Genomic DNA, 27,851 nt, shown 5'->3' on the forward strand with positions numbered 1-27,851 from the left:
CCCTGGGTCATTTCTCTAGCCTGGTTGGGAGACATCCCAGGTTGAGAAGCCCCCTTTCTCAGATTACACCGGGGGGCCTTGCCCACGAAGGCCACATCTGGCAGCCCAGCCAGGAATCAGGATGTGCTTTCAATGTGCAGGGATTTCTCATATGTCCTTCGCAAGAGCACGCTGGAGTGTTTCAAGGGTCAAGGGAAGGTTCCTTGAGCTGGAAAAGGAAGGGGTCACCCGCAGACCCGGGTCCAAACACAAACAAATCATCTTCGAAGTTGAAAGTGCCACTCGGCTGTGATCCCTGGGAGCCCCCACGTTTGGGTGTCCCCCGACCCTTCACGCATGGTCCAGAGTGTCCCGCACGGGCGTTCCCCCTGACGCCGTCATGTTGCATTCCTGCACGCAGACTGTCTGACTGGGCCCCCCTTTTTCTTGGAACTCCGAAAGGCAGCTTCTGCTTTCCCTCCTCTAAGGACTTGAGACATTTTCAAAAAGTCTCATTTTGAACTGGCAACGGAAGTGGGTTTCCAGAGCCACGTGCGCCCCCACTCGTCCCTGTCCCTTTCCTCCTCCCCCAGCAGGCTCTTAACCTAGCTCTTCGGAAGGTAGGCTTTGCCCACGCACTCCCTTGTCTTTTCTCTGTCTTTTCTCTGTCTTCTTCTTCTTCTTTTTTTTTTTTTTAAAGATTTTATTTATTCATTTGACAGACAGAGATCACAAGGAGGCAGAGAGGCAGGCAGAGAGAGAGGAGGAAGCAGGCTCCCCGCTGAGCAGAGAGCCCGATGTGGGGCTCGATCCCAGGACCCTGGGACCATGACCCGAGCCGAAGGGCAAAGGCTTTAACCCACTGAGCCACCCAGGCGCCCCTTTTCTCTGTCTTCTTGTCCCTAGAACTTCCTTGTTCTGAAGTCCCTGATTTTACCTGGAAACACCAGCAGTGAATAAATCCTTCCCTCCTTCCCTTCCAGCCTCCAGCCTCTTTCCTGCTGACCTTCCCTGCTGGAAGGCTCCCCTCCGTCCCTGTCTCCTCCATCCTGACCCTCCTGCCCTCCCCCTGCACCTCTCTCCCACCCTTAGGTAGTGACTGGTTACCAACTCTGTGCCCGGCACTGTTCTGGGACTTGGGTACACAGGCGAACAAGTCAGATGAAGTCGTTGCTCGTGGGGTAAATTTTCGGTAAAGAAGACAGACATTCGTATGTAAGGTAATAAGCATATTTCAGATGGTGATAAAAGGCCATTGCACAAGGATAGGAGTGAGTGTGTGGACGGATGGGGGTGGTGTTGGCCCCTGAGACTCCGTGGGCAGAAAGGTTGATGTGGGGAGGCGGAGACAGCAGGTAGGGATGGGGACAGCCTGTGGGGGTGGGGACAGCAGGTCGGGCTGAGGACAGCAGGTGCCGGCAGCTAAGAGGGCTGAGGAATGGGCCAGCATTGGCCAGGTTTTTCGCAGTGCCGTATGATTTGATTTACCTTTTGAAAAGGTGACTCTGGCTGTGTTTGGAAAATGGACCACAGGGAGGCAGGAGTCGGCCAACAGGGGCCTTGCTTTGTTTTGGACGAAGCCAGATACATACAGTGGCAGTCTCGCAGTGGCAGGTTATGGAGGGGAGACGCATTTTATGAAAGGTTGCCTTATGTGTCCTCTCATTAGTGTGATTATTTAAAATGTGACTGAAATTGTCAAGACGGGATTAGTTCCAAAGTAGCGCTTGCTTTGCCGGCCTGGACCGACGGCGTTGGGGGGGATGCGGGGGTCACTGAGCCCCATGAGCCCTGGGCACTTGGATCCGGCAGGTAGGGAGAGTGTGCGCCGCGTAGACCCAGGCAGGGGAGAGGCGTGGACGGGCTCTGGCTGGGCGCCACCGTGGGCACAGTCTCTGCGGAACCGGGGTCTCTCAGGTCCCCAGGCCATCTCACTGCAGGCTCTGGGTGGTGGTCTCTGCCATCCACCTCGGGATTCAGCCACAGATGAGAGGACTCAGGGACAATGGGAGACTTGGGACGCCAAGGAATTCCTCGATCCCATCCTGGAGATGTCGGGGAGAAAGGATGCGGTCGCGGTGATGCTTGAGCCTCCGCCAGCGGCTGGGGAGGACGGCGGATGGCGTGTGCATGTGTGCATGTCGGTGAGTGTCCCTCCAGGCGCCAAGAGCTCAGACCAGTCCGGTTTTGGATCCGCTTCTGTGGTCTTCGTGTGAACTACTTAAGAAATCATTTATTGAAATACATCGAATGAATCTGAATCTCTCGCTACGTATTTAAATGTCGAGACCTATGCACGTTCAGAAATGAGTCGCATACTCCGAATGTCACCAGCTGGGCCACCCACGGGATTACCACCTGGACCCTGCCCAGCATCCCAGAAGTCCCTATGGGTCCCCCCTCCTCTGTCCCATCCCCCAGCATGGCTACTCTCCTGCCCTCTGACCCCAGGGATTCGTTTTGCCTTTCCGTAGAGAAGGAAGTCATACAGTGGCGCTCACGTGTGTTGCCTGCTCGCATCAGCCACGGGCCCGGGCCACTGGAGATGCCGCTGGGCATAGCTGGGGTTCGCTCCCTCATTGCTGTGGATCATTCCATCCAGGGAATCGCCTGTAGGCTCTGTACCCGTGTTTCTGTTGACAGACCTTCAGCTCGTTTCCAGTTTTATGAATCAAATTCCTATGATCTCTTCTTCGGGTGCCCACCCACAAGGTCAGGAGGAGACCCTTGCCAGACACCCTTCCTAAGTGGGTGAACCCATTTATCTGCCCTCAGCGGGGCACGGGTGGCCCATGAGGGTGTGGTTCATTCCATATCTCCTGACCTTGGGATCTGTCCTCACGGCTGATGAACTGCCTGGTGGTGGGGGTTCCAGGCCACAGACCCCAGCCTCTGTTTTCTCTCTCCTGAAAAGTCTACCTCTCGCTCAGATACTCAGAATGCCAAAGATTCATGAAGATCGGAAGTTGGGAGTTGCTGGCCAAGGACATAAGACTCCTGAAGGACGTCCAGCATTTCCTCTGGGCTCCATTAATAATAATCGTGACGATCACAGTAGCTCTGCTTCAAGTTTCTCCTGGCTCGTTCTCCAGGCTTACCTGTATCTTGGCCACTGTGGCCTTTTTTTGTTTGACAAGAATACCTGATGCAAGAAGCAAGTAGGAAAAGCCCCGGTGGAAGCTCTGGTATGTGACCGGCTTTCCCACAGCAAAGACACGGTATAGCTGTTCTGTTCATCTCAGGGGCCAACACAGTCCCACGTTCCACGGTCCCAGGCTCCCTCCCCACCCAGGGAAAGACCTGGCAGGGAAAGTGAGCACTGCGAGCTGACCCAGGGAGGTTAGGTGGCGGTGGATAGCTCCCTTTCTCCCTTTGGGAGAGCCACTCGGGCACAGTGGGAAGGGCAGCCCACGGAATTCTCCATGGAGGAGAGTTCGGGCTGGCAGGCAGCGCGGAACCGGAGGGTCAGCCCCCTTCCAGAAACCAGGCAAGCTGGTGGCCTGCCCTCATGCCGTCTGTGTTCTGCGTTTGGTCTTTCTTCCATTCTCCTCTTGCCTTGTGCCAGCTGTCCGTGTTTACTCAGCGTGACTCCTGACGACATGAGACACCACGTTTGACTTGTGACCTTGGGGGGCAAGTTACTGCCTGGCTGTGCCCCCATCTCCCTCTCTATCCCATGCAGATGCTCGTCCCTCCTCCCTCCTGGGGCTGCCGTTAGAAGGAAATGAATGGATTCGTGCTAGAATGATGTTTGGCACAAAGTAACTCTCCATAAATGTTAGCTGCTGTTTTTGTTCAGGAGTTAACACGACTTACATTTTTATAAAAGTGTATTTGCACAGGAGAATAAAAAATTGGCTCTTAGGACCCTTAGGCCCTGTCCCCCTGCATGGCCCGGTCTCAGGGGGCCCTTCCCAGGCTACCTTCTGGGGACCTCGGGATGTGTGCCTGCGTGAGGAGATGATGCCATCTGCCCAGGGACTGCTGGAAAGGCCGGTGAGCATGGCCCCTGCTCTCCTCCCCTGGCAGAGTGTGGCCCAGAGTCCCAAGTTTTGCTAGTTGTGTCACTGGCAGAGGGGCCAAGGGAGTTGGAAGCTGGACGCACCAGCGCATGAGAAACTGGCCTGGGAGGAGTGGGCAGAGGGATGTGCAGAGGGGGACTAGCACAGCTTTGTTCAGCAGGTCAAGAATCTTCCCAGGGATTGCCCGGTGCCCACGGCAAGCCTGTGACAAAGCAGCCCCTGGAGGGAGAGGGGAGAGGTGTGCACAGCCCACGGTCAGCCTGGTGCTACCAAGAGCGGACCTGGGGCCCGGGCACTGCATTGGCCCCAGGAGGGCTGGGTGCAACATGGGGATAGTGCCTTCTGATGAGGCCACAGGGATGCCTCGAGAGGTGCCGGTGCCGTGGATCAGGGCGCTGCTGTTCACCAGAAACCAAAGCCAAGTTTAATTCACACAGCCGCCCTTAGTAGGTGCCCACAGCGTCCTGCCCCTGCTGAGGTCTTTGGTCAGCGTTCTTTTTTAAAGTTCATCTGAAGATGTTTATACTTTATTTGGGCAATGTGTTCACATGCTTTAAAAAAAAAAACCATATAAAAAGATCTATGCAGCGCAGTCTTGCTCCCATGTCTGCCCTGCCCCCTCTCCTGCCTTCTGGAACATTTGCCTTTCTCAAACTTGCTACGCCACCACTCTCTCCGGCCAGGCTGCTCTGGCAGCTCTTTCCTGTCAGCGCCAGCATGACTGTCAGTCCCACAGACACACCGTCTGTCTGGTTATGTACCGTGGCCCTTCGCAGGGCCACACACTTGTAATGTATAAGGTTTCTTCACTCCATCAGATCCGGTCTTCACCCGCTTGGAAATACAGGCTCTAGAGTTCATGTACTCACAGGCAGGGGCAAATACATCTTTCTGTTTTCCTCCTCCTTCTACAAAATGCCGCGGATGGGTTCCCAGGTCCCCCCACCATGGATGGGGAGTTGGGCGTCTCCTGTACAAGCATCACCTGCAAATCTGTCACCTGCTGAGGGGACTGCTGTGCCAGGGACTGGTTTTCGGGAATGGGAAGGCTGGTCTGAGGGTCCAGCATGGATCTGGGGGGACCTGTGGGGTGGAGAGTTCTAGGCTTTCTTTCATTCTGGCCTCACCTCCTTACTCCTTCATGGCCCCAGAATGGAATAAAGGAGCCTCCTCGGAAGGAAAGCACTTTGGCCAGGACCTGGTGAGCACACGGTGAACCGGAGTGAACCGGAGGCTCCCCCCAGCCCCGCCGTCATTATCCTCATCATCAGGTCCGGCCATCACTATGGTCTGAAATATGTGGGTCCCCACAACATCCACATGCTGAGGCCTAACCCCCAAGGGGATGGTGTTAGGAGGTGTGGCCCCTGGGAGGGGCTTAGGGCACAAGAGCAGAGCCTCCTGAGAGGGACTGGTGTCCTGTGCGAGACCCCCCCGAAGTCCCTAGTTCCCTCTGCCGTGTGAGCTTATAGGGGAAGGAGGCGGTCTATGAGGAAGGGCCCCGCAACAGGTGGTGCCTCGATCTTGGAACTTCTTGACCTCCAGAATCGTGAGACATAAATCCTTGTTGTTTCTGAACCGCCCAGTGGCTCGTCTGTTTCAGCAGCCGGAACAGACTAAGACAGCCGCGCAGGTGGTCCGCGCCGGGCTGGGCTTTGAAGAAGAACCCAGAGGCTGACTCAGCCTGTGTCCTTGCGACCTTGCTAGGCTACTTCTTGTGAATTCAGCAAAGGAGATTGAAGAGTCTTACTAGAAAATGCCAAAGTCCAGGAAACTGTTTGTCTAGAGAAGAGCCCTCAACGTTTGCGAGAGCCGCTGCCGGAAGGTGAGCGGACGGAGCCCACAGCAGGTCTGCGACCCTCTCTTCCAGGAGAGGGAGCATCTCGGAGGTACTTTCCTAGAGGCGACTTTATTTTGCCCCTCTTGCTATTCCCCCACCTTCTAAGAACCTCAGATTTCTCTCGCTGGGCCCCTTAGGTGTCCTTTGATCCCCGGTGATGTGTCCTTTGCATGGCTAGCTCGTGTAAGTAACAAGGAGCCACCATCCAGCAGAGCCCAGACCCGGAGATGCTTAGACATCTTTTTAAAATTCTGCAGCGCAGATGTTTCTGAAGGAATGTGCTCTTGCGTTTCAAGGTCAAGAGCTACCAAACCACAAGAAAGTCCATTCTCAGACTTGCTGTCCACTCAGCCTGCATTCCGGGGCAGCGTCTGACCCATAGCGAGCAGACCGGGCCCAGTAAAGAGGACCAAGAGACACGTCACTTGGTGTTGTCCGATGGCCCCACCGTCACCCCACCCAAACCCACGCTTTTAACTGTTCTGAGTCATTTGCGCAGCTCTTGTTTCTACCTCCAAGTGAGGTTATTGTCTTGTGGTAACAAGTAAATATCCTTGTGCAGGAATAAGTGATCAGTAAGACAAGATTTATGGGTAGATCAGCACCCAAACCTGCTTTGAAAAGCTCGTCTCTGTTTTCAGGCTTACTGGCAGACAGTGCAGAAGTGCTGAAGCTCACTTCCTCCCTAGCCAGTGGGCTGGGCATGCCCAAAGCTCTGCTCCTTGCAGGACGGCACAGGGACTGCTGTGAGCACCCTTACGTGGAGGGCCGTGGTTGTCATGGCCCTTCAGTGGTCCCAGGCCACAAGCCAACACAGTCCTGAATTTTTGCATTAAAAAATATGAAACTTCTCAGTATCTGCTCTAGCCGTCACTTGTCTCTCTCTAGAAAAGTAGAACTTGAAAAGCAATTGAGTTGTTGGAGGCCATGAGTTAATACGTGGCTGCATATCAGATCTTCTTTTAATGCTGCCTCTTTCTCTGTACTCCCTACCCTCTTCCCCATCAAGGAACCCATTTCAGATAAATAGTAAAGCTTTATTTACCCCGAAAAAAAAAATCTTTTATGAAGAAGCCCTGGTTTCACTCCATTCTGTAGAGCTAATATCCGGGTGCATGTTGTTTTTGTGGCCTTTGGGCATAATTCTGGACTCTTTTCGTGCCCTGGGCCCGTTCAGCTTTATTTCAGCATGAATTTTCTTTTACTTTTCACGCTCTCAGGAAAAAAGAGGGGCTTTGTTCTCGGGGAATGATGAAACCATGTCTCTGGCTCTTCTCCACCACATTCTTGACACCTCTTTAATTGGTTAAACCTGAGGATCTGGTGAAGCTGAGCCTGGGCCTATAAAGGCAAGGCTGTGGCCTGTTTTGTCCATCCAGGATGTCAGGAGTCTTGCCTTGGGCAAAGTCACCAGCAAACCGAGGCTTGAGATTCCAGAACGAAGTCTGTTCAGGTCCTCAGCAACCAGTCCTGGCACTTTAAGGCTTCGGGATGCCATCTGCCTCTTCTCTTTCAGTGGCCATGAAGCAGGATCTCTGGCAAACCAAAATGGAGCGCTTCCTGGTCATTTTACCATGGACGCTGAGCACCCTGACTTGATTTTATGATGGGATCATCTGTTGCAAGTGGTTTGGACTTAAGTCCCAGGCGTTCTGCAAACCAGCAAATGGGTTGCATCTGAAGCCTGTTAGTTCCACACCATCCCAGGAAAGTTGAAAGGACACTCCCTGGTTGCTAGTTTCCAAAACTCTGGACAGAGTGGAGGTTCTGTTGCATAAGCTGACTTATGTGGACGCCGCCTTCGAAATGTTCCGCAGCCGGTTCTTATAGATTTCTGGAAGTTGGTGGTGTCTTTTTGAATTTTCAGCTTTCCTGGATGCCTAAAAAAGAATTGACCCAAAGTTGATTAATGCACCCTTTCCACTTCTCGCAGATGGATCGAGTTGTGGTCTGCTTCAGTACTTGGACTAGGGGCGGCCAACTGCTGTTCCATGGGCTCCATTTAGCCTGAAGATATTTTGTTTGGCCCACACAGTATTTTAAAAAATATTTGGATTAGATGCCAACATTTAAAAACCGGGAGATTGCACATAAAAATACAGATTTCAGGCTTTCCTTGGAAAATCCAAGAATCGACTGCCCTGGGCCCCACGCTCTGCATGCTGGCTACCTGGAATCAAAGTCAAGGCTGGCCTACTGTCGAGACCACCTCCGTTAGAGCACATACCTGTGTCGCCTGCAGCCCCCCACCCTTCCCTGCTGTGTCCTGAAGATGGACAGAAGGCCGTTGTATTTTGCCATCATGCTTGTGCTGTTGTTCTTCTCATACTTGGCTGACCTCACTCTGTCAGGGTTTCTTTCTGATCTGTTAAGGATCTGAATTGGTGACCCATCTTCTGGAAGGGCCATTTCCATCCGTGGCTGCCTAACTCAGCACTTGGTAGACCGCCACACTCAAGATGTATTAGCTCCCTCCATCTTTCTTCTTTCTCCTTCTTTGTAGCTGGGGGGGGGGGGTGGGTAAGAGTTTAAAAAAAAAAAAAAAAAGCTTTTATTATGAAATGTTTTGCATATACCCAAATGTAGAGTAACACAGTGTACCCACAGACCCACCACTCAGCATCGATTGTTTTCAACTCCCGGCTGATGCCGTTTCTTCCATAACTCCACCATTTCCCACTCCCATTGTAGCAAATCCTAGACATCAGAAATTCTAGAGAGCAGAACCGTATCATTGCATGGGTACATATGTGCTCTGTGTGCCTCAGAGGAAAAGAAAACACTCCTAATACTCTTAGCACATATGAAATTTCATGAAAATGCTCTACTATCATGAAATGTCCAGTGTTTAAACTTCCTGTTGTCTCATACCTATCGTAAAGTATTCTTTTTTTTTCTTTGTTTTGTTTTCATGACTTTATAGTTTGTCTGAATTGGGATTCAGACCAGGCCCATACCTTCTAAGGTGGGATACCTTGGTTTCTCTAAGTCTGCTTTAATCTAAAGTTTCCCCTACAGAACTATTTTTATTATTATTATTTTGCCATTTATTTGTTAAAAAACCGGCTTCTTTATCCCATGACATTTCTTACAGTCTGGCTTTTGGCAGTTCTAGTCCTGGGATGAGGTTAAGCATCCCCGTCCCTCCCATCTTCTCTATTTCCTATAAATTGGCAGTTGATTCTAGAAGCTCAGTTGATTCAGAGGCCAAGATGCCCTCACAGCTGGCGGTGGGTCCTTTCGTCAGGAAGCACATGGTGTCAGGTTGCTTCTCTCAGAGGTGACGTTCGTAACCGTCCTAGTGCTCCTCTCCATGGACTCAGTGGTGTGTTAATGGCAAAATGGTGGTATTCTGTTCTAATTCTGTCTTCCCTTCCTCTTCTGTTAGTTGGAAAACTTCTATAAAGAGAAATGTCCCTTCATCAACAATGGTAGAATTCATATAGGAAAAGAAGGATGAATGCTTGATTCTTTTCCTTTATTTATGAAGTTTTTAAAATAATGGGTTGGTTCCTTAACATCCTCCAGAGGCAATCAATTAGGGTTTTGTGGGTTTTTTTTTTGTGTGTGTGCCATTATGAATTCATAGATTTAAACATATTTTTTTTTTTTTTTGGATTTTAATAGACCTTTTTTGGGTATTTCCTTTTGTCTTCATCATTCGATGGGTCTCAGTATTATGACTTCCTCTCCTTTCTTTCTCTGGCTTAGCAACATGCTTCTTCTGAGGTGTTAGGGAGGAACGAATCCTGTGTGTAGACTCAGGGTTATGATCCCTGCACGTGTGAAGGGGACATCATAAGACAGCACCTGTGCGCGGGCTGGCGGAGGTATTCCTCAAAGCACTGCGGAGTCTTCAGCTTCAAAGCAGTTGGAGTTTGCAGGGCAGGAGAAAGTTATGCATTGATTACGTCTACAGGGCTGCTGTAACCAGAACCCAATTAACAGCGGCTTAAACAAGATAGATGCTTGGCTTGCTTTCCGATAAAACAGCACGGCATAAACAGTCCAGGGCTGCAATACTGGCCACGAAGTGCCAAGATGAGGCTCCTTCTGTCTATCATTCCACCATTCTCAGGGTGGTGCCCCATCTGCATTGTCCAAGATGGCTCTTGGATGGAGGAGAGGGTGGGGAGGAGGAGGAGGAAAGGCATGCTCCTTCCTCTCAGCAGGGTGGCCTGATAATCTCATATGGCCTTTCATCTGACACCTCATTGGCCAGAGCCTTGTCATGTGACCACACTGAGCTGCAAGGGAGGCTGGGAAATGTAGTTTTAAGGATGTACATTTCCCAATCACAAAACCTGTGATTCTGGGTGACAGGAGAACAGATTCGGGGTTTCCGCACATGAAGTGTGATCGTAATGGGAAAATAGCTCCAAAAGGAGGTTGGATATTTTGTAATCTTTAATGTTCTTAGGAGTTTCTTCATCTTTTCCATGAGTGCGTATTGAATGCCTCCCATGTGCCAAGCGAAGTTTGTAGGTTATGCAGACACAGTCGTGCACGAAGCAGAGGGAGTCCCTGCCTTCATGGGACTTCCCTCCTGGTTGGAGAACAAAGCAAACAGTTAAACAAATAGATATGATCATGTCCAGTGGTCATAGCACTAGGAGGAAAATCTAAAACAGAATGAGGCCTCAAGGATATAGTTGCTGATTCTCCCCAAATTTAGGGACTACTTCTCTTCAGTCCAAGAACCACCAGAACATTTTCTTATCTTTTTGCCTGAATCAAGTTTCTCAACCTCTAGACTACAGACATCTGGGGCTGGATGATTCTTTGTGGGGAGGTGCCCTGAGCATGGTAGGACGGTTAGCAGCACCCCTGGTCCCCGGCCACCGGATTCCAGCAGCCCACCTGCCTCCCCACTTGTGACAGCCAGGTGACCCCTCAGCGTGGAACACTGCTGTAAGAACCAGCAGTCTGACGGATTTAGTGCCGATTCTGGTGGAAACAACGCCTTTATAACGTGGAATGTTGACCAGACTCTCATGTACTTTTGGTACCTGGGGGTCTACTCTAGAAAAGGCCTGTTTTGTTGACTGGAGAATTCTTAGATCTCACTGGGTGTGTAAAGCCACCAGGAAGCAGTTTCTCGCTGTGCACAGTGGATTTCCTGGTGAAAGCCCAGGACACTGGCTTCGGGGCCAGATGTTGACAAGTAGCTGAAGTCTAAGGCAGCTTGACTCGGAGCCTGCTTTGTGGCCTTGGGTGAGGCATGTGTGAAAAGTGCCCCACAAAAAATGGGGAGGGCTGGCAGTGTGGGTTTGGCCTCCGGTAGCCTGTGGCGGGGTAGGCTGGCTGCCTCGGGGCGCGTCCGGGAGCCATCTTTGGGGCATTTGCCTTCTTGTTTGCTTCTAAGCGACTGCTTGCCCATTCACCCATTCCTACCTTGAAAAGATAACCGATGGGCACCGACTGCGTGCTGGACTTTGTGCTGGGGGCTGGAACACACCAGCCAACCCAGTGCATGAGGCCCCTCTTCTGACAGTCTCTAGGGGAGAAAATGTTGGTCAAAAATCCACCAATAAATAAGGAGGCTTTCAGCTGGAGCTCAGGGCCCTGAATAAAACCAACAAGGGGATGGTTGAGGAGGGAGGGACTTCAGATGGGGACAGCCAGGGACAGCTTGCTTGAGGGGGTGGCCTGGACCTGAGACCCGGAGGAGGAGGTGGGGGGAAGGGAATTCCAGGCAGGTGGAACAGCACGTGCAAAGGGCCAGAGCTGGGAGGAAGCCCGATTGGTGTGGAGGGCAGAGAGGGGTCTCGTGTCGTTGACAGCCGTGGCCAGGAGGTGAGTGAGACGGAGGTTTTGGGGGTAGACCCGAGCACAGAGGGCCTCAGAGGCCACAGCGAGAGGTCTGGTTTTGATCCCGGGAGGGAGGGGAAGCTGCTGGCAGATGGCTGGGGGAGGGTGTGTTTGCCAGGCTGGCAAGTACAGGAAATAATTATAACAACAGTCTCTTGCACTTAATGAGCACCTTTGGAAGGCAGAGACTAATTACCATCTCCCATCGCAGCTGTGAGTCCAGGCCGAGGGACAAGGGAAGGATTTGTCTCAGGTCACAGAGCTGGAGCCCAGAGGAGAAGCCGTCAGAGGCACGTGTGTATCGATGGCCTCAGAGTCATCCAGATACAATTCACGAGTTGAACGGGACATTCATCTTGGGCCTTTGCACTCCCTCCGTCTGACGGGCCTCTAGAACATGGGCTTTCACGGCAGACCCGCCAGTCTGTCTGCCCCCTGGACACCCCACCGTGGATGCCGCCCTGGGAATCCAGTGTCCCCCCCGCCCCCGAATCTGTGCCTGGCTCCCCTGTCTGGCTGGCTGCCTAGTGAATGTAGGGGTGTGGCCTTAAGCAAGTTACTAAATACCTGTGACCCCAACTTCCCTGTTTGTAAAAGGGGGATCATAATGGTGCTCTGGGTTGAAATGACTGACACGTGGCCGATGCCTGTAAAAGCAGCCATGGGAGGCACTTGGCAGGGAGTAACTGGCAGCTCGTCATGTCCCCTGTCACCGTCCTCTCTGTCCAGAGCCAAGGAATGTCCCATCCATACATCTGGGATGTGCCAGCCCTTTGCTAATGTCCTCTTGTCTGTTCTGGGTTGAAGCCATCTGCTCAGACACCACAGTGAACCTCATCTCAGCGCCCCTGGCCCGTCGACCAGAGCCCCCCTTTCCCCGGGTGAGGGGCGCGGGCGTGGACTGCCCTCTTGTCCTCACGAGCAGATGACCCGAAGCAACCTACCTGCCTATTAATAAGATACAGTCCCCAAAGAGGGTGTCGAGCAACTGAGACAGGAGCCAAGAGGAGACCTCTTGCTGTTGGTGTTTTTAAATTTACTGATTTCTTTTTCTTCTTGGCTATATGCACGTATTCCTTAAGAAAATTGCGAAGAAAAAAATAAAAGGAACACACTTCAGGTCTGAGAAATGATCCTACAGGCTTGCATGAAAAATGGGGTTTTCAAAATGGAAAGCTGTTAGTTCTGCTTTCGGGTTCCTCTCACTGTTTGGACGCGACATTGGGCCTCTCGTCCGCGCCTCTCGGCTTTGAGTGGAGGATGCCATGTGGCTGTGCTGAGACGTTCTTGCCTCTGAACTTGTGCCCATACCATAACCTCCGCCTGGAATGCCATCCCTCCCTGTTGTGCCTTCGGGAGTCCAGCCCGCGTTTGGAGGCTCTGCCCAGCTCCCTGGAGCGGGGCGGGGCTCTCCTCCTCCGAGTCCCGGAGACACACACGGCCCCTGGCAGCTGCTGTCCATCCCTGGACCTCTCAGGTGTTTCTGGGTTTTTTTTTTTTTTTCCCCTCCTGGCTCAAGTCCAAGTCTCTGGGTAGGAAGGACTACCATCTCTGACTCGGTACCCACAACTGCCCCTGCGATGGCTCTGCACACAGTAGGTCGTCGGCAACATCCGCTCTTGCCCGTTTGCTCCCAGCCTCGCCCACTCCCCGCAGGTGAGACGTAGGGCCCTGAGTGAATGTCTGAGAACAGAACAGACACCGTACGCCGTCTGGCTCTTAAATGATGCGAGCCTGTTCATCCTGAAACAACAGTAATACTTATTTTTAATAAGAATGATAGTAGCGGATACTTTGATGGTACTCACTGTGTGCCAGGCACTCTGCTAAGACTTACCCATGCTAACTCATTTAACCTTCACAGGTTAACCCTCACAACAGCCCCTGAGGCAAGTACTGCTATTACTCCCATTTTAGAGGTGAGGAAACTCTAGCCCAGAGAGGTTAGGCGACTGACTAAGGTCACACAGCCTGCAAGTAAATGTGTAGTTGTTCTTTCTCTACTTTCTCTATGTGTTCTTGAGGCAAGATGCTACCTCCTCCCGTGGAAGTTCAGGAGTGGAAATGCACAGCCTTGTGACACCCGCTAGCAGGGTTTGAGAATGCATGAAAGTGGGCGACAGCCTGTGTCCCGGTCCCAGAAGCAGGTCTCATCAGGACAGCTTTGGAGCCTAGAGCTGTGAGCTTTTCAAAAGGCCTGAGAGAGTCCCAGGGTTGGGGGTGGTAGTGGAAGTAGAGGACTAACCCTCTAAATCCCATGACAGAGCTGCAAAACAGAAGTGACGGATGTCACATGTCCGTGGCCACCTTTAGCCTTCGTAGCAATAGTTTCACGACATCCAGTGCAAATGATGGGGGTGTCTCAGTGGTCTGGCATGCCAGGGCCTAGCATTTCCAAAAGTAGCCGTGCCTTGGTCTTGATGGTCCTGCCGGGCCAGTGCATGGCACGGAGAGGCAGCAGCCAGGCCCTGGGTTCCCTCCCAGCCCCCTGCTCCGTGGGCCCCCCACTGTCCAGTGGGCCCAGCTGGGGGCAGGCCTTCAAAAATGCGCTGGCCCCGGGGCCCCCGAGAAAATCGATTTCTCGCCTGCAGCCGGCCGCACTGCCCAGCGCCTGGCCATCCTGTGGTTGTTGTGACAGCAAAACCTGGTGCCATGGAAACGGTTGTGCAAGCCCTGAGCAGGCTGCCCGGGAGAGCGTGTGCGCGGTAGCCCTGGTCCTCTGCTGGGCTTGGCCGGGGCTGGCGCAGGGCTGGCGCAAGGCTCCATGGCAACTCTTCTGCAGGGAGACCCGCGAGCCCCTTCCCTGTCCGCGCCAGGAGGCTGCCTGGCTGGCACATGCGCCCCTCCTCTCTCCGCCGGGGCTGCCTGCCCGCCCCCGGCTCCTCCCGCAGATAGCGTCCCCGGGCCCGGCTGGCCGAGAGCGAGGTGGCTGGGGACGCCCGGAATGGGCATCCGAGCTGGCCGGGGCTTCCCTCTGTAAACAGCACGGTGTTTGCATCCTGGGGCTGGCCAGGGCTCTCCTGGCCGGGCCTGGTGCGGCCAGCGGGGCCTCCCTCCTGCTGTGGTTCCAGGCGTTTCTGGGGGTGGAAAACAGAAACCAGCCCTGTGTTCTCCAGGCTGCCAAGCTTCTGAGAAATTCCTGTCTCAGTCCAGGAACTGGAACTTCTTTCTCCTGCCGACCCCTGGCCCCTTGCAGAGACTGGTCCAAGCTCCTTCACTCTGGCTGGCCCCCCATTTTGCTCTGATCAGAGAGAAGGTCCTAGGATGGTCTCCTGTCCTCTCTGCAGTCGCTGTCCCTTGACTCGCCTGCTTTTGGGTGCTCACCCCAAGATGGCCTCTTGGCACTTGACTGTGGCCAGGACTGCCCTGGAAAGAGCTTCCTAAGTTCCCACTCCAGATCACAGCCCTGGGGCGCTGGTGCTCTGAGCTCTCACTCTTAGCCTTGTGGGGACCCCTCTGTGTGGCTGGTGCTGGCAGAGGGACAGAAGTAGAGCCCTCTGTCTCAAGTCACTCTTGCGGAGGCGGGAATCCTGAGACGATCCAGGCCCCCTCCTGTGGGGGCCTCGCATTTCCAGGAGGGGCTCATTCATGCCAGTGGGTCTCTTAAGGAGAAACGGGACGGCGTGTTTTCCTGTGGAGCTTGGCTCGAAAGTTTCTATTTTGGAAAGCTGGACGTCCTGGCCCAAACTGTTTGCCCTTGAGTCTGTTCCACTCAACACATCTGCTGAGTGCCTACTGTGTACCAAGCAGAAAACAAGTCAGAGGGGGTCGGCTTCGTACCTTGCCCTGTGGTGTGTAATAAGGCGAGTGTGCACACGGGTGTGCGTGGGCCCCCAATGACGCCTGCCAAGGAACAGCCCCGGAGCTAGTATGGGCACGAGAAAGCACTTGGCCAGGCAGGTTCTCCTTGGACGATCGGGGTTAACTCCGATCATTTTAGGCCCAAACAGAAAGCTCTGTCTTTACCATTAAACCCAGGTTTACGGGCGGGGCAGGCGCGCAGGGTAGGGGGGTTTTGAGTCTGCGCCCGGGCGTCACCGCCTACATTCAGATCCTGGAGCAGCTACCTGCTCAGGCTCTGTAACTCTTAGCAAGAGCCTGGGTTGACGGACCTACAGAATGGGAAGAAAGCAACATCTCCTGGGGGGGCCTCGTGAACCCTGCCTGGTCAGCGCGTGTAGGTGTCTTAGGACAGGACCTGGCAGCCCCCCAACACTGTACGTTGACGCCTGTGACCTGCCAGGTACACGGACAGGTGCCGGGCGAGTGAGGGCAGGTCCCTGGGCCGTGGATCTTGCAGCCTAAGGGAGAGTGGGGATAGTGTGTACAACAGAAATGCGTTGCAGATGGGGAGGCAGGCCACGAAGGAACAGGTGCTGTGAGACAGAGTCAGGAGGGAAGGCTTCTTGGAGGAGGAGGCATTCTCCTGCCCCAGGTGTGCTCCAGGCCCTTCCCCATCCCCTGAAGGGGCGCTGCTTTCCTGCTGCTCTCCAAGCATTAGCTCCTGTGGGAGGCAGCAGGGGGTGGGGCTCATCTGTCTCCCTTGTTCCCTCCCTGCGCCCCCTTCCTCCCGTCCCCCTCCCCCACCTCTTCCTTCTCTGCCCCACCCCCTTTCCCTCCCTGCCTCCCTTCTGTCCAGTACCAAACTGCTTTTATTACATATATACGTAAGATACAAACGTAACAATACCAATACTGTGTCCCTCTCCTGAGCGTAAAGAAAAAGAACATAATCTGTGCCTTGTAGCTCTTCTGTCTTTGAAAATTTTATAATTTGCAAACCTTTCAGTTAGGTTTCTCTACAAGATGGCTCTTTAAGAAACTTTTCTCTGATTTTTCACTGTCACAGCTAAAAATGTAATTCTTTGATATTGAACCCGGTGCTCAAATTTTCACTTGTCTCCTGAGTGCCCTATTCTCTCTCTCTCTCTCTCTGTTTTTCTACAGCTTGTTTGACTCTGGATCCAAGGCAGGGCCCACACGTTGTGGTTGTTGGGTGTGTGTTTTTGTTTCTTTCCTCTGCTCCTGTCCCTGTCATCTTTCTCCCCTCTGCTGTCTTCAAGAAGCCAGGTGGTTCACACAAAGGCTGGTTCTGCAGATTGAAGCCCCACAGGCCTCTGACGGGTTGCTCTGTCCCCAGTATTTCCTGCAAATCAGTAGTGAGCCAAGGGGCCGGATCAATTCTGCTTCGTGTTTCGGGGGCGACCACCTCATGAGAGGCGGTGTGCTCCCGCGTCAGGAGGGACCTGGGGTGCAGCTGCGTCTTTCCCGCAGGGCTCACGGTCAGGGATGTGTCCTCTTCACACCCTGCCTTCGAGTCACGCTGTCCTCAGTTCTGTGTCTGGCACTTCCTTTTCTTTCTAACGTTTCCACCTGCTTGATTCTCCACACAGTAGTATGTTTAGTTTTGTGTGCTTGTGGAGGGTACGTAAATGGGATGGATCGTTCTCTAAGAAGATTTGGATGTTGTCGTTTGGGTAGCTATCACGCTTTCCTTTTCTCTGCTGTGTAGTATTCCATCATTAGAACTCTTGGATCCATCCTACCAGGAGACCTCTGGCCGTTTCCAAATTTCTCCCCTTTGCTTGTGACAGACAGTGCCTTCTGGAATATTCTTTCTCTGTCTCCTGGCATACACACACACACACACACACACACACACGCATGGGAGTTTCTCTAGCGTTATGCCGCCAGCTGGAATTGCCTGGGCACTGGGCGTACACGGCTGTTAGGAGACAATACCAAATTGTCTTTCCAAGTGGATGTACCAGTTTGCCCTCCCACCAGCAGCACCGAAGGGATGGCCCAGCGCCACAGCCTCCCAGCACTGGGTACGGGGACGATCTGTAAGTGTTTTTGCATAGCTGGTATGTGTGAAAGGGTACTTCTGACAAACAGAAACTTTTAAGGTAAATTCATTTTCCGCAAGGTTTGAACTTTTTTTGCGCGTAGTTTGGGTGGTGCTACCCAAAATGTGTCATTGGACTGGGGGCTTATTAGAAATGCAAATTCCAGACCTGGTAAATCAGAAACCCCAGGGTGGGGCCCAGCATTCGGCTCCTTCCAGGCCCTCCAGGTGAGCCCGATGCTCCCCACGTCTGGAGGACAGGTGCAGGACACGTTTTTCCGCCCTGCTGCCTTGAAGAGCCTCCACGTATCGCGTCCCGATAGGTGGTAGTCTGATTTTTCACCCTGGAGATTGTAATCATGCTGGAACTGATTTTGCATCCAGTGCAAGGTAAGGTTTGCGTTTTATTGTTTTCCATACGGATAAGTCGTGGGCCTAGACCCGACTGTTGAGCAGTCCGTGCTGTCCCCACGGGCCTGTGATCCTGCCGTGTGTGAATCTCATTCCTGGCCTCTCGGTTTCCTTCCATACAATGGGCTTTCTGTCCCCGGTGACGGTTCTTCATTATGGCTGCTTTGGAGGTGGTCTTGGTTCCTGGGAGGGTCCGTCCCCAGCTCGTTGTTCTCCAGAAATGTCTCGGCCATCTGGGGACTCGTGCCTGTCCTTGGACGTGGTGGAACTGGCTTGTTGGGCTGCGCAGACTGACACGGAGTCTTTCCGTTGACTTTAGATCGCTGGATCTCTAGCTCAGGCAGGAAAACAAAACAAAACAAAAACAAAACAAAACAAAACCTTGTACAGTACTGCATTTTTGTGGAGTTTTTCTAGAACCTGTTCAAGGTCATCCTTCAGAACAGGAGGAAAGTTAGAGCCACCTCCCATGAGGGTTCACAGTCATCCTGGGCCTTTGAGCCTGCCACATGGGCTGGGATACGCCTCCTGAGCTCGCGATGGCCCTGCCCCCTCCCCTGCCTCCCCCCTCGGAGCATGGCGGCCTCCATGGACGCGTGCTCAGGGTCAGGAACACAGGGGGGCTTCGGTTGGGAAGGCTGACTGTCTCATGCCTAAGAGTCTCTGGTTTTTGGCAGATGCGCGACTCTTAAAACCTTCCTCCTGCGAAGGTCTTTTCATGGGCCGTTTCTAGCCCCATCCTGGCCACCACAGGAAACGGGCCCAGGATAGAGAGGTCTTTGAGTCAGACTTAGTGGAAAACCAAGGTTTGGGGTTCCAGGTCCCACAGTCCTTATCTTCACGCGCTGTAGGAGGCTCTCTGTGTCCATACTCGATCCTCAGAAGGGGAAGGGGGCCCCATGAAGCTTCTGAGCCAGGATGTCACTAGTTACAGGAGCCAGCTGGGTGATATCATGACACCCTTGGCTTCTCCCTTATGACAGCAACACATGATGTGTCACTGCTTCTCCTGGGATCTGCTCTAAGGGACATGCATTAGATTCCTCTGTTTTGCCATGATGACATCGGCACTGGGTTTGCTGATACCCAGAGCCAGAGTTTATCCACCCATTTGTTTCCTTGTTTCTTTAATCACTCAGTTCCCCAACAGATGTTTATTGTCACTACTGGGGATGCTGCATGAATGAAAAGTTCAAAGGCCCTGCCCTCCCTGAGCCCAGTCTAAATGATAGAACCAAGTAGAGCTAAGTGCTGGGAAAAAAGGCAGAAGAAGGGAAGCAGGAACAGAGAGTTGTAGGCAGCACAGAGGCCTGCTGTTCTAGTAAGGGGAAGTATCCCAGAGGAGGAGACATTTGGCAGAGAGCCCAAGGAGAGAGCCTTATAAGTACTGAAGGAAGAAGAGAACAGCAAGTGCAAAGGCCCTGTGGTGTAAGTTTGCTTGCTGTGCTTAGAGTGTGGGAAGGTGGGCTGGGGTGAGAGGGTGGTCAGAGGAATGTGAGAAAGAGAAGTGTACTCTCTTTGATCTTAAAGGTGTGGACTTTCCCAGGGCCAAGGGGCTCCCTATGTGTGAGGAATGGGTTAGTGGTAGCTGGAGAAAGTCCATCAAAGTGGAATCCAGTGGCTATCCACAGGACCCAGGCTCCAGCTGTAGATGGTTGCTGTCTGGCAGCCGCTCACCCATCATCTTCTAGAGTCACCTGGATTTCCCCATCAGGCCCCTGACCATGGAGGCTAAGATGGTTATACTTTCTTTGGAGAAGGAGTGCCTTGTATGGTCTGCAGATGGTCACTAGATTCCAAAGCTAGAATAACATCAAAAGCATGGGAAGGAGTGGGTTCCATGAGTCTAGAAACACAGGTCGCTGGTGGTTTTGCAGGATGCTGGAGATTGTTATTGGCAAGGGGTGGGGGGATGCCTCCTGGCCTTCCTGGGGAAGCCCCCAACTTCCTCTGAGCCCTGGGTCTCAGCTCTGTCTTCAGTCTTGTGATGGCCTTGTACCCTGTCCCTTTTAAGACACGCACCCACCACTCGACATTGCCAGGCGCCTCTTTGCTTCTTAAATCTCATCCCCTCCAGCTCAGCTAGAGTGAACATGATTAGCTCACGCCATTTTCCCTCAAATACTACACGACTGATTTTTACTGGGTGAGCCTGTTAAAAGTCAAGGGATTCCAGGGACCCGCCTGTGCTCGGCATTGCCTTCAGAGAAGCAGGCCCCAGGGGCCGGATGGTAACTGCAGGAGAATTCCCATGGTGGCTGCGGGCTGAGCCGTCTGCCCCATTTGCTGGTGACAGGGCCTCCTCCCAGTTAGCACCTTGGCTTCCCACCCAGAACCCGAGCCTCACAACTGCCATGTTTACTCATCCTGAAAGCTCGGGACAGCTTGGTGCCGTGTGGCGTTTTTCTCGTAAGCTCCGAGATCTTGCTGGTAAGATGTCTGGGCGGCTGGGTGCTGTGCGGGCCCGATGCCTGCGCTGGCTTCCGGAGGCCTCTGGTTTGCAGAGCGTGGGTGACTCAGAGGGCTGTTCTGCATGTCGCTGGCCCACACAGTGCAGGGTGGCCCTGGAGGGGCCCCTCTCGGCAGGATGTGAAAACGCATTTCTGAGAGCACCGCCGACCTCAGACCCACCCACTCTGAAAATGCAGAAATAGCTGCTGGGGTGAAAGTGCTTTGGTGACCGAGGGCGGCTGTCCGATCTGCTTGGTCTTTAACTAAATGCTGTCTGCGCAGTGGGCGAGTCCATACGAGTAGCCAGAGTTACACGCTTTCCGCGAGCGTGGCATCGTGCCCGCTGGAGGCCGAACGCAGGGCCCTGCTGGGTAACACGGGCTGCTGCCCATTCTGTGGGTTAGGCAGCGGAGCCCTGGGAAGGGACCTGCTTGGTCCCGTGCCCTCAGGGTCTGCAGAGCGCTCGTCATGGGTCACACATGCCATCAGAAGCCCGTGTCCTGTGCCGACGCCTTGATTCCCCTCACCGCGGCCGGGACCAGCCCCCACCCACCTTCCCCGGGGCAGGTGCGGGAAGTGCCGGGGACCCGCCGCCAGTCCGGGGCAGGACGTGTCGGGATGGGTCCTGGAGCCACGATTCTGGCCCCCAGCAGCGTGTCTCCCTGTGAGTCTGCCGTGGGGTGCGAGCCCCTCCCTGTGGCGCTCAGCCCCGGCCCTGAGCGGTCTGTGCACTCCCTCCCACCTCACCCTCCGAGGCTTGTCCAGCCTTACCGGACCCAGCAAGGCTGCACGCGCCGTCGGTGGAAGGCAGAGCGGGGAGAAGCGGCTCTGGGCTGGAAGAGCCAGGCAGCCTTTGAGGCCGGGTGTGGACAGAGTGGCACGCTGTGACATCGAGCCAGGAGAGGGGGCTTTCCGGGCCTGGAGCCAAGACTGCAGGCAGTGGGAGCAGTGGGAGCACTGCAGAAGCTCTGTTCCTTGTTCAGATCCTGCCACACCAGCCCTGTGACCTCGGACAGTCCTTTAACCAGGGCTGCTTTGCTGCATGTGCCTGCCATGAGATAGAGAGAGAGAGGGGGGGGGGGGGAAGGTGCTCTGGCTGGAGACTTCTTACGGGCCCATCTTAGCTCAGGCTGCCTTTTCTCCCACTGTTGGAGGCTGGACGTCCGAGATCAGGGTGCCTGCGCCCTTGGGTTCTGGTGAGAGCCCTCTCGCGATGGGCACCTCCTTGCTGTGTTGGCACATGGTAGGGAGAGAGAGTGTATGAGCTTTGGATGAAGGCACTGATCCCATCATGGGGTTCCACCCTGACGACCTCATCGACTCTGATCAGCCCCCTGAAGGCCCCATCTCCCGACATCATCACATCAGGGCATAGAGCTCCAACATAGCCACTGCGGGGGCACAGTGTAGCTCACAGCTGGGCCTGGAGGTGAAGTGTTTGATGGAGGGGTGAGTCAGGAGTTGGGGCTCTGTCTGCATGTGTCGTAGGGACACCTGGTGTAAAGTCACACACACAGCCCTTGCCGGTCCCTTGGCCAGCCTTTGAGTTAAGAGCAACAGGTGGCTGGTCCAGGACCATGAATCTCACTGGAGACCTTTAGGACTGGGTTTGGTCCCTGCTCAGGTCTGGTAACATTTCTTTGCAAGAAGCTAGCAGCTTTTTTGAGCCTAGAAGGAGTGGGCTGGGTGGCCCAGGCGGTCCCTGATTTATCTTGCTCTCACCCACCCACAGGCCCTTGGCTGAACCAGGAAGGTGGAAAGTTCTTGGCCCTGCACTTGCCCTCTCCCTCCTGGGGCAGGTGGGCTTGCTCAGGGCTGCGCCCCAGAGGGAGGGCTTGCCAAGAGAACCAGGGGTCAGGCCTACACCCTCAGGAGGCAAGTCTTATGCCAACCCAAGCTAAAGGGAGGCAGACGTGGCTGAACTCTTTCGGGGGGATTTCAAGACAAGATGCTCAAGACGAGGAAGGTATAGTGGAAGGGAGTGCAAAGTGGTAGGCGGCCTCCTCACAGGACACGGGCTTGTTGGGCTGTGGATGTGTGTGCGGGGGTGTCCTTCTGGGGGTGGATTGTGCTCTGAGCTGATCAGGGTAGATATGGGAGGATACAGAAGGATCTGGAGAGGTGAGATGGAGACAGAGTTGCAGGAGTCAACTAAAAAGCCAGGGAGTCCTTTCCAAGCGTCCAGGACCATGCTGGTCTTTGAAGGCAGGGTTTAATGAGCCAGGACAGGATTTCTGGCCAGCTCCGGAGAGGCCGTGAGGAAGTCTGGGGCCATTCTGTGACACGAGGAAAGTGGCCTGGGAGGGGTGTGCTTCTTAGTGCACCAGGCTTCCACCTGTTAACCCCCCTCCCCAGCCTCTGTCCCGTGTCTCACGGGACAAGGAGAAAATACACTCCAGTGTCTTCGTGGAAGTGTTTGGTTCATTCCTTCCACCCCCAAAGAGAAAAATGGCTTCCCAAACAATTAGGTATTTATTTTATCATCTCATTTGCGGTCCCAGGCTGATTTGTGGGTTTGGACGGCTGTTCCTTTCCCAAATCTCAACTGGATGTAGTAATAAGTGCTTTTCTTTTGCTTCTGTTTGGCCAACAACTTATTTTGCAATGCTTGCTTTGCGGCTGATGCCTCGCAGCAGAGGTTTGGGGTCAAGGCCGTGATGAAATGGCAGAAGGACAAGGAAGCAAGTGGCGGTTTGTTTAGAATGCTTTCCTGCCTGTGGTTGCTACCTTAGAAGCTGTGTGGTTGCTTGCCAGTAGAGGTGCAACGTAGCAGCCTGAACTCAGAAGCAGTTTTGCTGAATGGAGAAATGGACTGGTCAGAAGGGGCAAACCCAGCTCAGGTCTCAATTTCTATAGTCAGTGAGTCCTTCCTTGTAGGGCAGTTTAGCCGAGAGAAAGTCTAAGTTGTTTTTCTCTAGACTGTAAGTTCATGTGGAACCCTGGAAAAAGTAGAAAATGGGTAGGACGGTATTCATTTCTACTGCAGTTGGGAGGGACATTGGTGTTTTCATTGTGGAACCGTCAAACTGAATGCACCTTAGACCAGTCTCTAATTCTTGTCAGCTCCCTGACACAGATGCACACAGGTTTTCCCCATCTGATTCCACTGCACTTACAGAAGCACACCTGTGTTTTTAGGAGACTAGATGCTAGTTGTAGGATTTGTCAAGGTGACAGATTCTTGGATCTGATTTTGCATTTTATCTGTTGATTAATTAGTGAAGCACTTCCAGTCCCTAGCCTCAATGATCATCTAACCCACAGCACCAGTGGAATGATTTACCGATTTGTGCCTAGTGTTGCAAAAATGCATCATCACTGTGTCGGTCTTTATCTGTAGCCTCATGAAAGACCACAAAATGGAGTAATGATTCAAGGACCAGAGGGCCGTCTCCTTGGCTTTGGGAGGGTTTGTTGATGTTTGCCAGGGAATTCTAAACATGGCCTTCTCTCTTGCGGTCCTCCTCCATATTACTAACAACTGGCCAGAGCAGTCATGCTGATCAAAAGAACCTATTTCCTCTTGAACCATGTGGGGAAATAAGAGTCACCTTCTTGGTTATCTGCGAGAATGGTTAGGCCAGGTCTCCATCTCCTTCCATATACTCTCCTCTCCCTCTCCCATCTTTCTTCTTTGGGAGACCCTATTCTGGAGTTTATAAATACCTGTGCAGAAGTCAGACAGAACGTATCCCTTAATCCACACAGCAACCTTGCCAGGGAGGCATTCTTATGCCTGCATGTGGCTCAGCGAGAGGCCACGAGACTGACGTGGATGTCCCTGCCAGAAGAGCGCTTTGGTTCTGAGGGCGACCGACGCCAGTCTGCATTTTTGCCCCGCTCCCAGGGCAGCCAGACGGTCTTCCAAATGCAGGGAGCCTGGGACTTTTGTCCCTGAAGCAGAGGCCTTATCGAGTTCTGCCCAGTGCAGGGCACTGGTCCTGGCCAAGTCATTCCTTCTTTCTGTGCCTCAGTAACCTGACCTGAGCCATGGGCATCCCACCAGCACTCCCCAGAGAGGGCCAGGAGAGGTAAAACAAGCACCTGGAGAGCTGCCTGAAGGAGAGAACAGCTGGCCAGGGGTTGGGGGCATCTGGGTCTTGAGTGGAGTCTGGGGGTCTTAGTTGAATGGAAACAGGCCCTTCCTCTCCTCTTGGCGCTTCTGTCTTCCACCAAGAAACAGACCATTAAAGAGTGAAACTTCATGACTAAACAGGAAGCTGCACCTCAAAAGGCCGCAAACTAGTTTGATGTTTTACAAATTCTCTGAACACTCTTGATGAGGAGTGGGGAGGAGAGAGCGCAGGGCTGGCTTCTTGGGTACCAGCTGGCTGGTCTTAAGGGCATGGTCCCCGGGGTTCTCCCCAGATTTGGCTTATGGCTCCAGGCATGTGACTTTGGTCCCCGGGGTTCTCCCCAGATTTGGCTTATGGCTCCAGGCATGTGACTTTGGACTTGTGCATGGCCCTGATGCCTCCTCCGTGCTGAGTGGGTGCAGACGGACGGAGTGAACACATCTTGGCCCCAGTAGCACCCTGGAGCTGGTTTTTCCGGGAGTAACAACAGAGCCTGTTGCTCTCCCTTGACGGCCAACAGGCCCACCCACTGTGGGCAGAGACCAGGAGTCCCAGCCAGGCTCAGGGAGGCAGGGGAGGGGCCGATGGAGCAATCGAGACAGGAGGTGGTAGAGGCTGCTGGTTTCCGGATAGATTTTAAGGGTAAATCCAGAAGCATTTGCATATGGAGGGATGTGGGTTGTGACCAAGATTGGTCTGAACAACCGGAAGAAGGGAGAAGGTTTCCTATGGTAGGAACAAGTGGTATAGGGTTACGGGGTGGGGGCTGGGGGGTGGGGGTGGGGGGATGGGAGCAGGAGATTGGCTTTGGCCATGTTCAGTTTGAGCTGCCTGGTGGGCAGTTAGAGGTTTGAGCCTGAAGTTCAAGGGTGAGGTCTGGGGCTGAAAACATTGATTTGTCAGGATACAGGTGGTATTTTAAGGCCCCAGGGGAATACCCTGACAGTGCCTTCAGCTCTTGGATTTGGTATAAGCACTGTGGAGTAGAGAGAGGAAAGTGCAGTGAAGAAGCTGCAGTAGGGCCTCAAGCACCCGCAATTAGGGGAGTGGGCCTTTTGGCTTCAGGAGATAGCCTGAAATGCAGGGTGCAAGCCGTGTTTACAGAGGAGAGGGGAGCTGGTTGGTGGTCCTGTGCCTAACTCCCACCAGACCCTGCTGGAGCCCAGCACCACTGGAAGGCTCTCCTGATTCAGTGAGATCGGCTTTGAAGGGGCATTTCGTGGAGATCCAAAGAGCATCCTGGTTTACCTCCTGATGCCGACGAAGCTCTGTCTAGGGAAGGCTGGGTCACTCTCTGTAAGAAATTAATCCCAGGAAAGGTTTCTAACTGTAGGCACTCAAAACAGACCCTGGCCTTGGACTTTGTCCATTTAAAGGGGATCGTAGAAGGGAGTGTATGGCTTATTGACATTGAAGAGAAAATCTAAGAGAATGGCTTGAAATGTAGATAGCTCGCGAGCCCTTTGTAAGGGCCTTCAGCGCTCGGACTGGGGAGGAGCAGTAAAAATAGTAACTTTTTCTCATCATCAACCAAAAAAAAGGAAGAAAATGTGCAGTCTGATGAATTTGCATGCACACTGAGGTTAGATCACTTGTAGGAAGGAACCAGGATTCCAGTTTAGCATATAGAAAAGCCTGAAGGACGATTACTTTTGAGTAGATTTTTCATGAAATGCTGATTTTCCTTTGACCGCAGAAGCTAGAGTTTTAAAACGTTACCTCTTTGGTTGACCCTGATTTGCAATGCTCGGCTAGGCAGGCACCAGGGCTGTTTCGTGTAGCATAGAAAAAAGAAAACCCGCAAAACCCTTGCTGATGCCCGTTGATCTCAGAGACCTTCCTTTCCGTGCACCAAGTCCTCCTCTCAGGGCCTCTGAACACTGGTTTGGGGTTAATCCTGGCACAGTTGTTAAGATGATGCAGAATGTGGGCTTAAACTACAGCCAGGGGGTTCCGTTCTGTCCTGGGTTCTGCGGGGCCCTCGGCCAAGGGTTGCTCCTCATGACATGGATGATATTAACATGCGTTAGAAGCATGATAGAGGTCAAAGGTGATTTTTTTTTTTTTTTCTTCTCAAAAATGGTTTTGCAAATCTTTTTCAGAGCTGATAGACACACACCTTAGCTGGATACAAAACATATTATGAAACAGAATGACTGTGATCTTTGATCCAAGAAATCAAAGTTAAAGGTAATCGACATTTCTGCTTCTCCTTTTGTCTTCCAGCTGTGTGTTTCCTTAACTCGAAATACTTGTAGAAGAAAACTTTTCCAACCATCCTCCTAGACACCACACTTCCTGCTCTTAAGGGCTGGACACCCTCCCCCGCCCCGTAAGGGGACACCCCTGGGGGGACTTCCCTGAGACTCTCTGGGAGGTTGGGGTGTCCAGGTTGGGGTGGGGGGGTGGGGAGGAGGCTCTGGGAATTCGCATGTTCTCCCAGGGGTCACCTCCGCCTCTGCCAGGAAGCGCACAGCCAGGTCCTGCTCCTACATTTGAACGGTTGGTCATGCTCTGTGGGGGACCAGCTCTGTTTTGGTTTTATGCAGCTTTGCCCGGTGGGTCCGGTTAAGTCAGACTGTGTGTCAGAGGAGGGGCGTTCTGCGCTGGGGACCGAGGGAAGCCAGGCAGGGCAGAGGAGCCGGCAAGCTGCTCTCCACGGCTGCTGTGCTTGGTCCGAGGTGGAGGGGGTTTTCCCACCAACCCCAGCAGAACCCAGCAGTGCCCCTGAGTTAGCCTCCCGCATTCGACCTCCCTCCAGGGAGTCGGGATTCTAGGCCTGCAGAGAAGAGCCTGGGAGCCACTGCAGACTCCATGGCCCAGGGCCCAGGAGGCCTCCGCGGGTCAGTGAGGCCCGATGCTCCACTTTCTGCCCCTCTGCTGTGGGCATGTCACTGCTATGACTGGAGCCTCTGACATTCTGGGTAGAACCCGCACACCCAGCGGCCCGCGTGTGGTGAGCCCTCCCCAGAAGTCAGCCCGTGGGCCTGGGAGGGGGGGGGGCGGGGGTTACAGGCCTCCTGACCTCTCCCTGGCTCCCTGGGCTGTGGCTTATTGAACGGCCTGTTTGTCAGAGAAAGTGGGCTCCTGCCATCAAGGCTCCAATGAGCAGCAGCACACTGGTGAATTTTACCGCGTTTACAGAGGCCTTGGAGCGGGGCTGGGGGGGGGGGGGTGGTCCCCAGAATCCTGTTGCCCAGAGGGTTGGCTCTGCAGAGATAGATCCTAGCCCTTCCCAGGAGCAGCATGAAAGGGGGCAGGGGGTGTAGCCCTGGCACGTTCTCCAGCAGGGACTGTTAGACACCGTCACAAGCCACTTAACCAAAGTCCTTCAAGGGCCCTTTGTGTGTGCTTCTCCCCTCCCTGGTATTAGCACCTGGTGATGCTTCTGACCTTACAGGGGCCTTGGAACT

General features: G+C 53.5%; 1 protein-coding gene across 7 annotated transcripts in view; it reads left to right on the forward strand.

Annotated features, from left to right (window-relative positions):
• Positions 1-27,851, forward strand: part of NFATC2 (nuclear factor of activated T cells 2) — a 155,482-nt gene that overhangs the window by 117,574 nt on the left and 10,057 nt on the right. For 2 of the 7 annotated variants that reach the window (XM_004746188.3, XM_004746189.3), the window contains exon 10: positions 26,541-26,628. The exons of the other annotated variants lie outside the window; for them this stretch is intronic. In XM_004746188.3, coding sequence (XP_004746245.1) covers positions 26,541-26,584 — 44 coding nt within the window. In that variant the 3' untranslated portion in view covers positions 26,585-26,628. The remainder of the gene's footprint in view (positions 1-26,540; positions 26,629-27,851) is intronic. 7 annotated transcript variants of the gene reach the window in all.

The sequence above is a fragment of the Mustela putorius genome, unplaced genomic scaffold, assembly GCF_011764305.1.
Source record: "Mustela putorius furo isolate JIRA1106 unplaced genomic scaffold, ASM1176430v1.1 tig00000592_pilon_pilon_pilon, whole genome shotgun sequence".
Classification (NCBI taxonomy): Eukaryota; Metazoa; Chordata; class Mammalia; order Carnivora; family Mustelidae; genus Mustela; species Mustela putorius.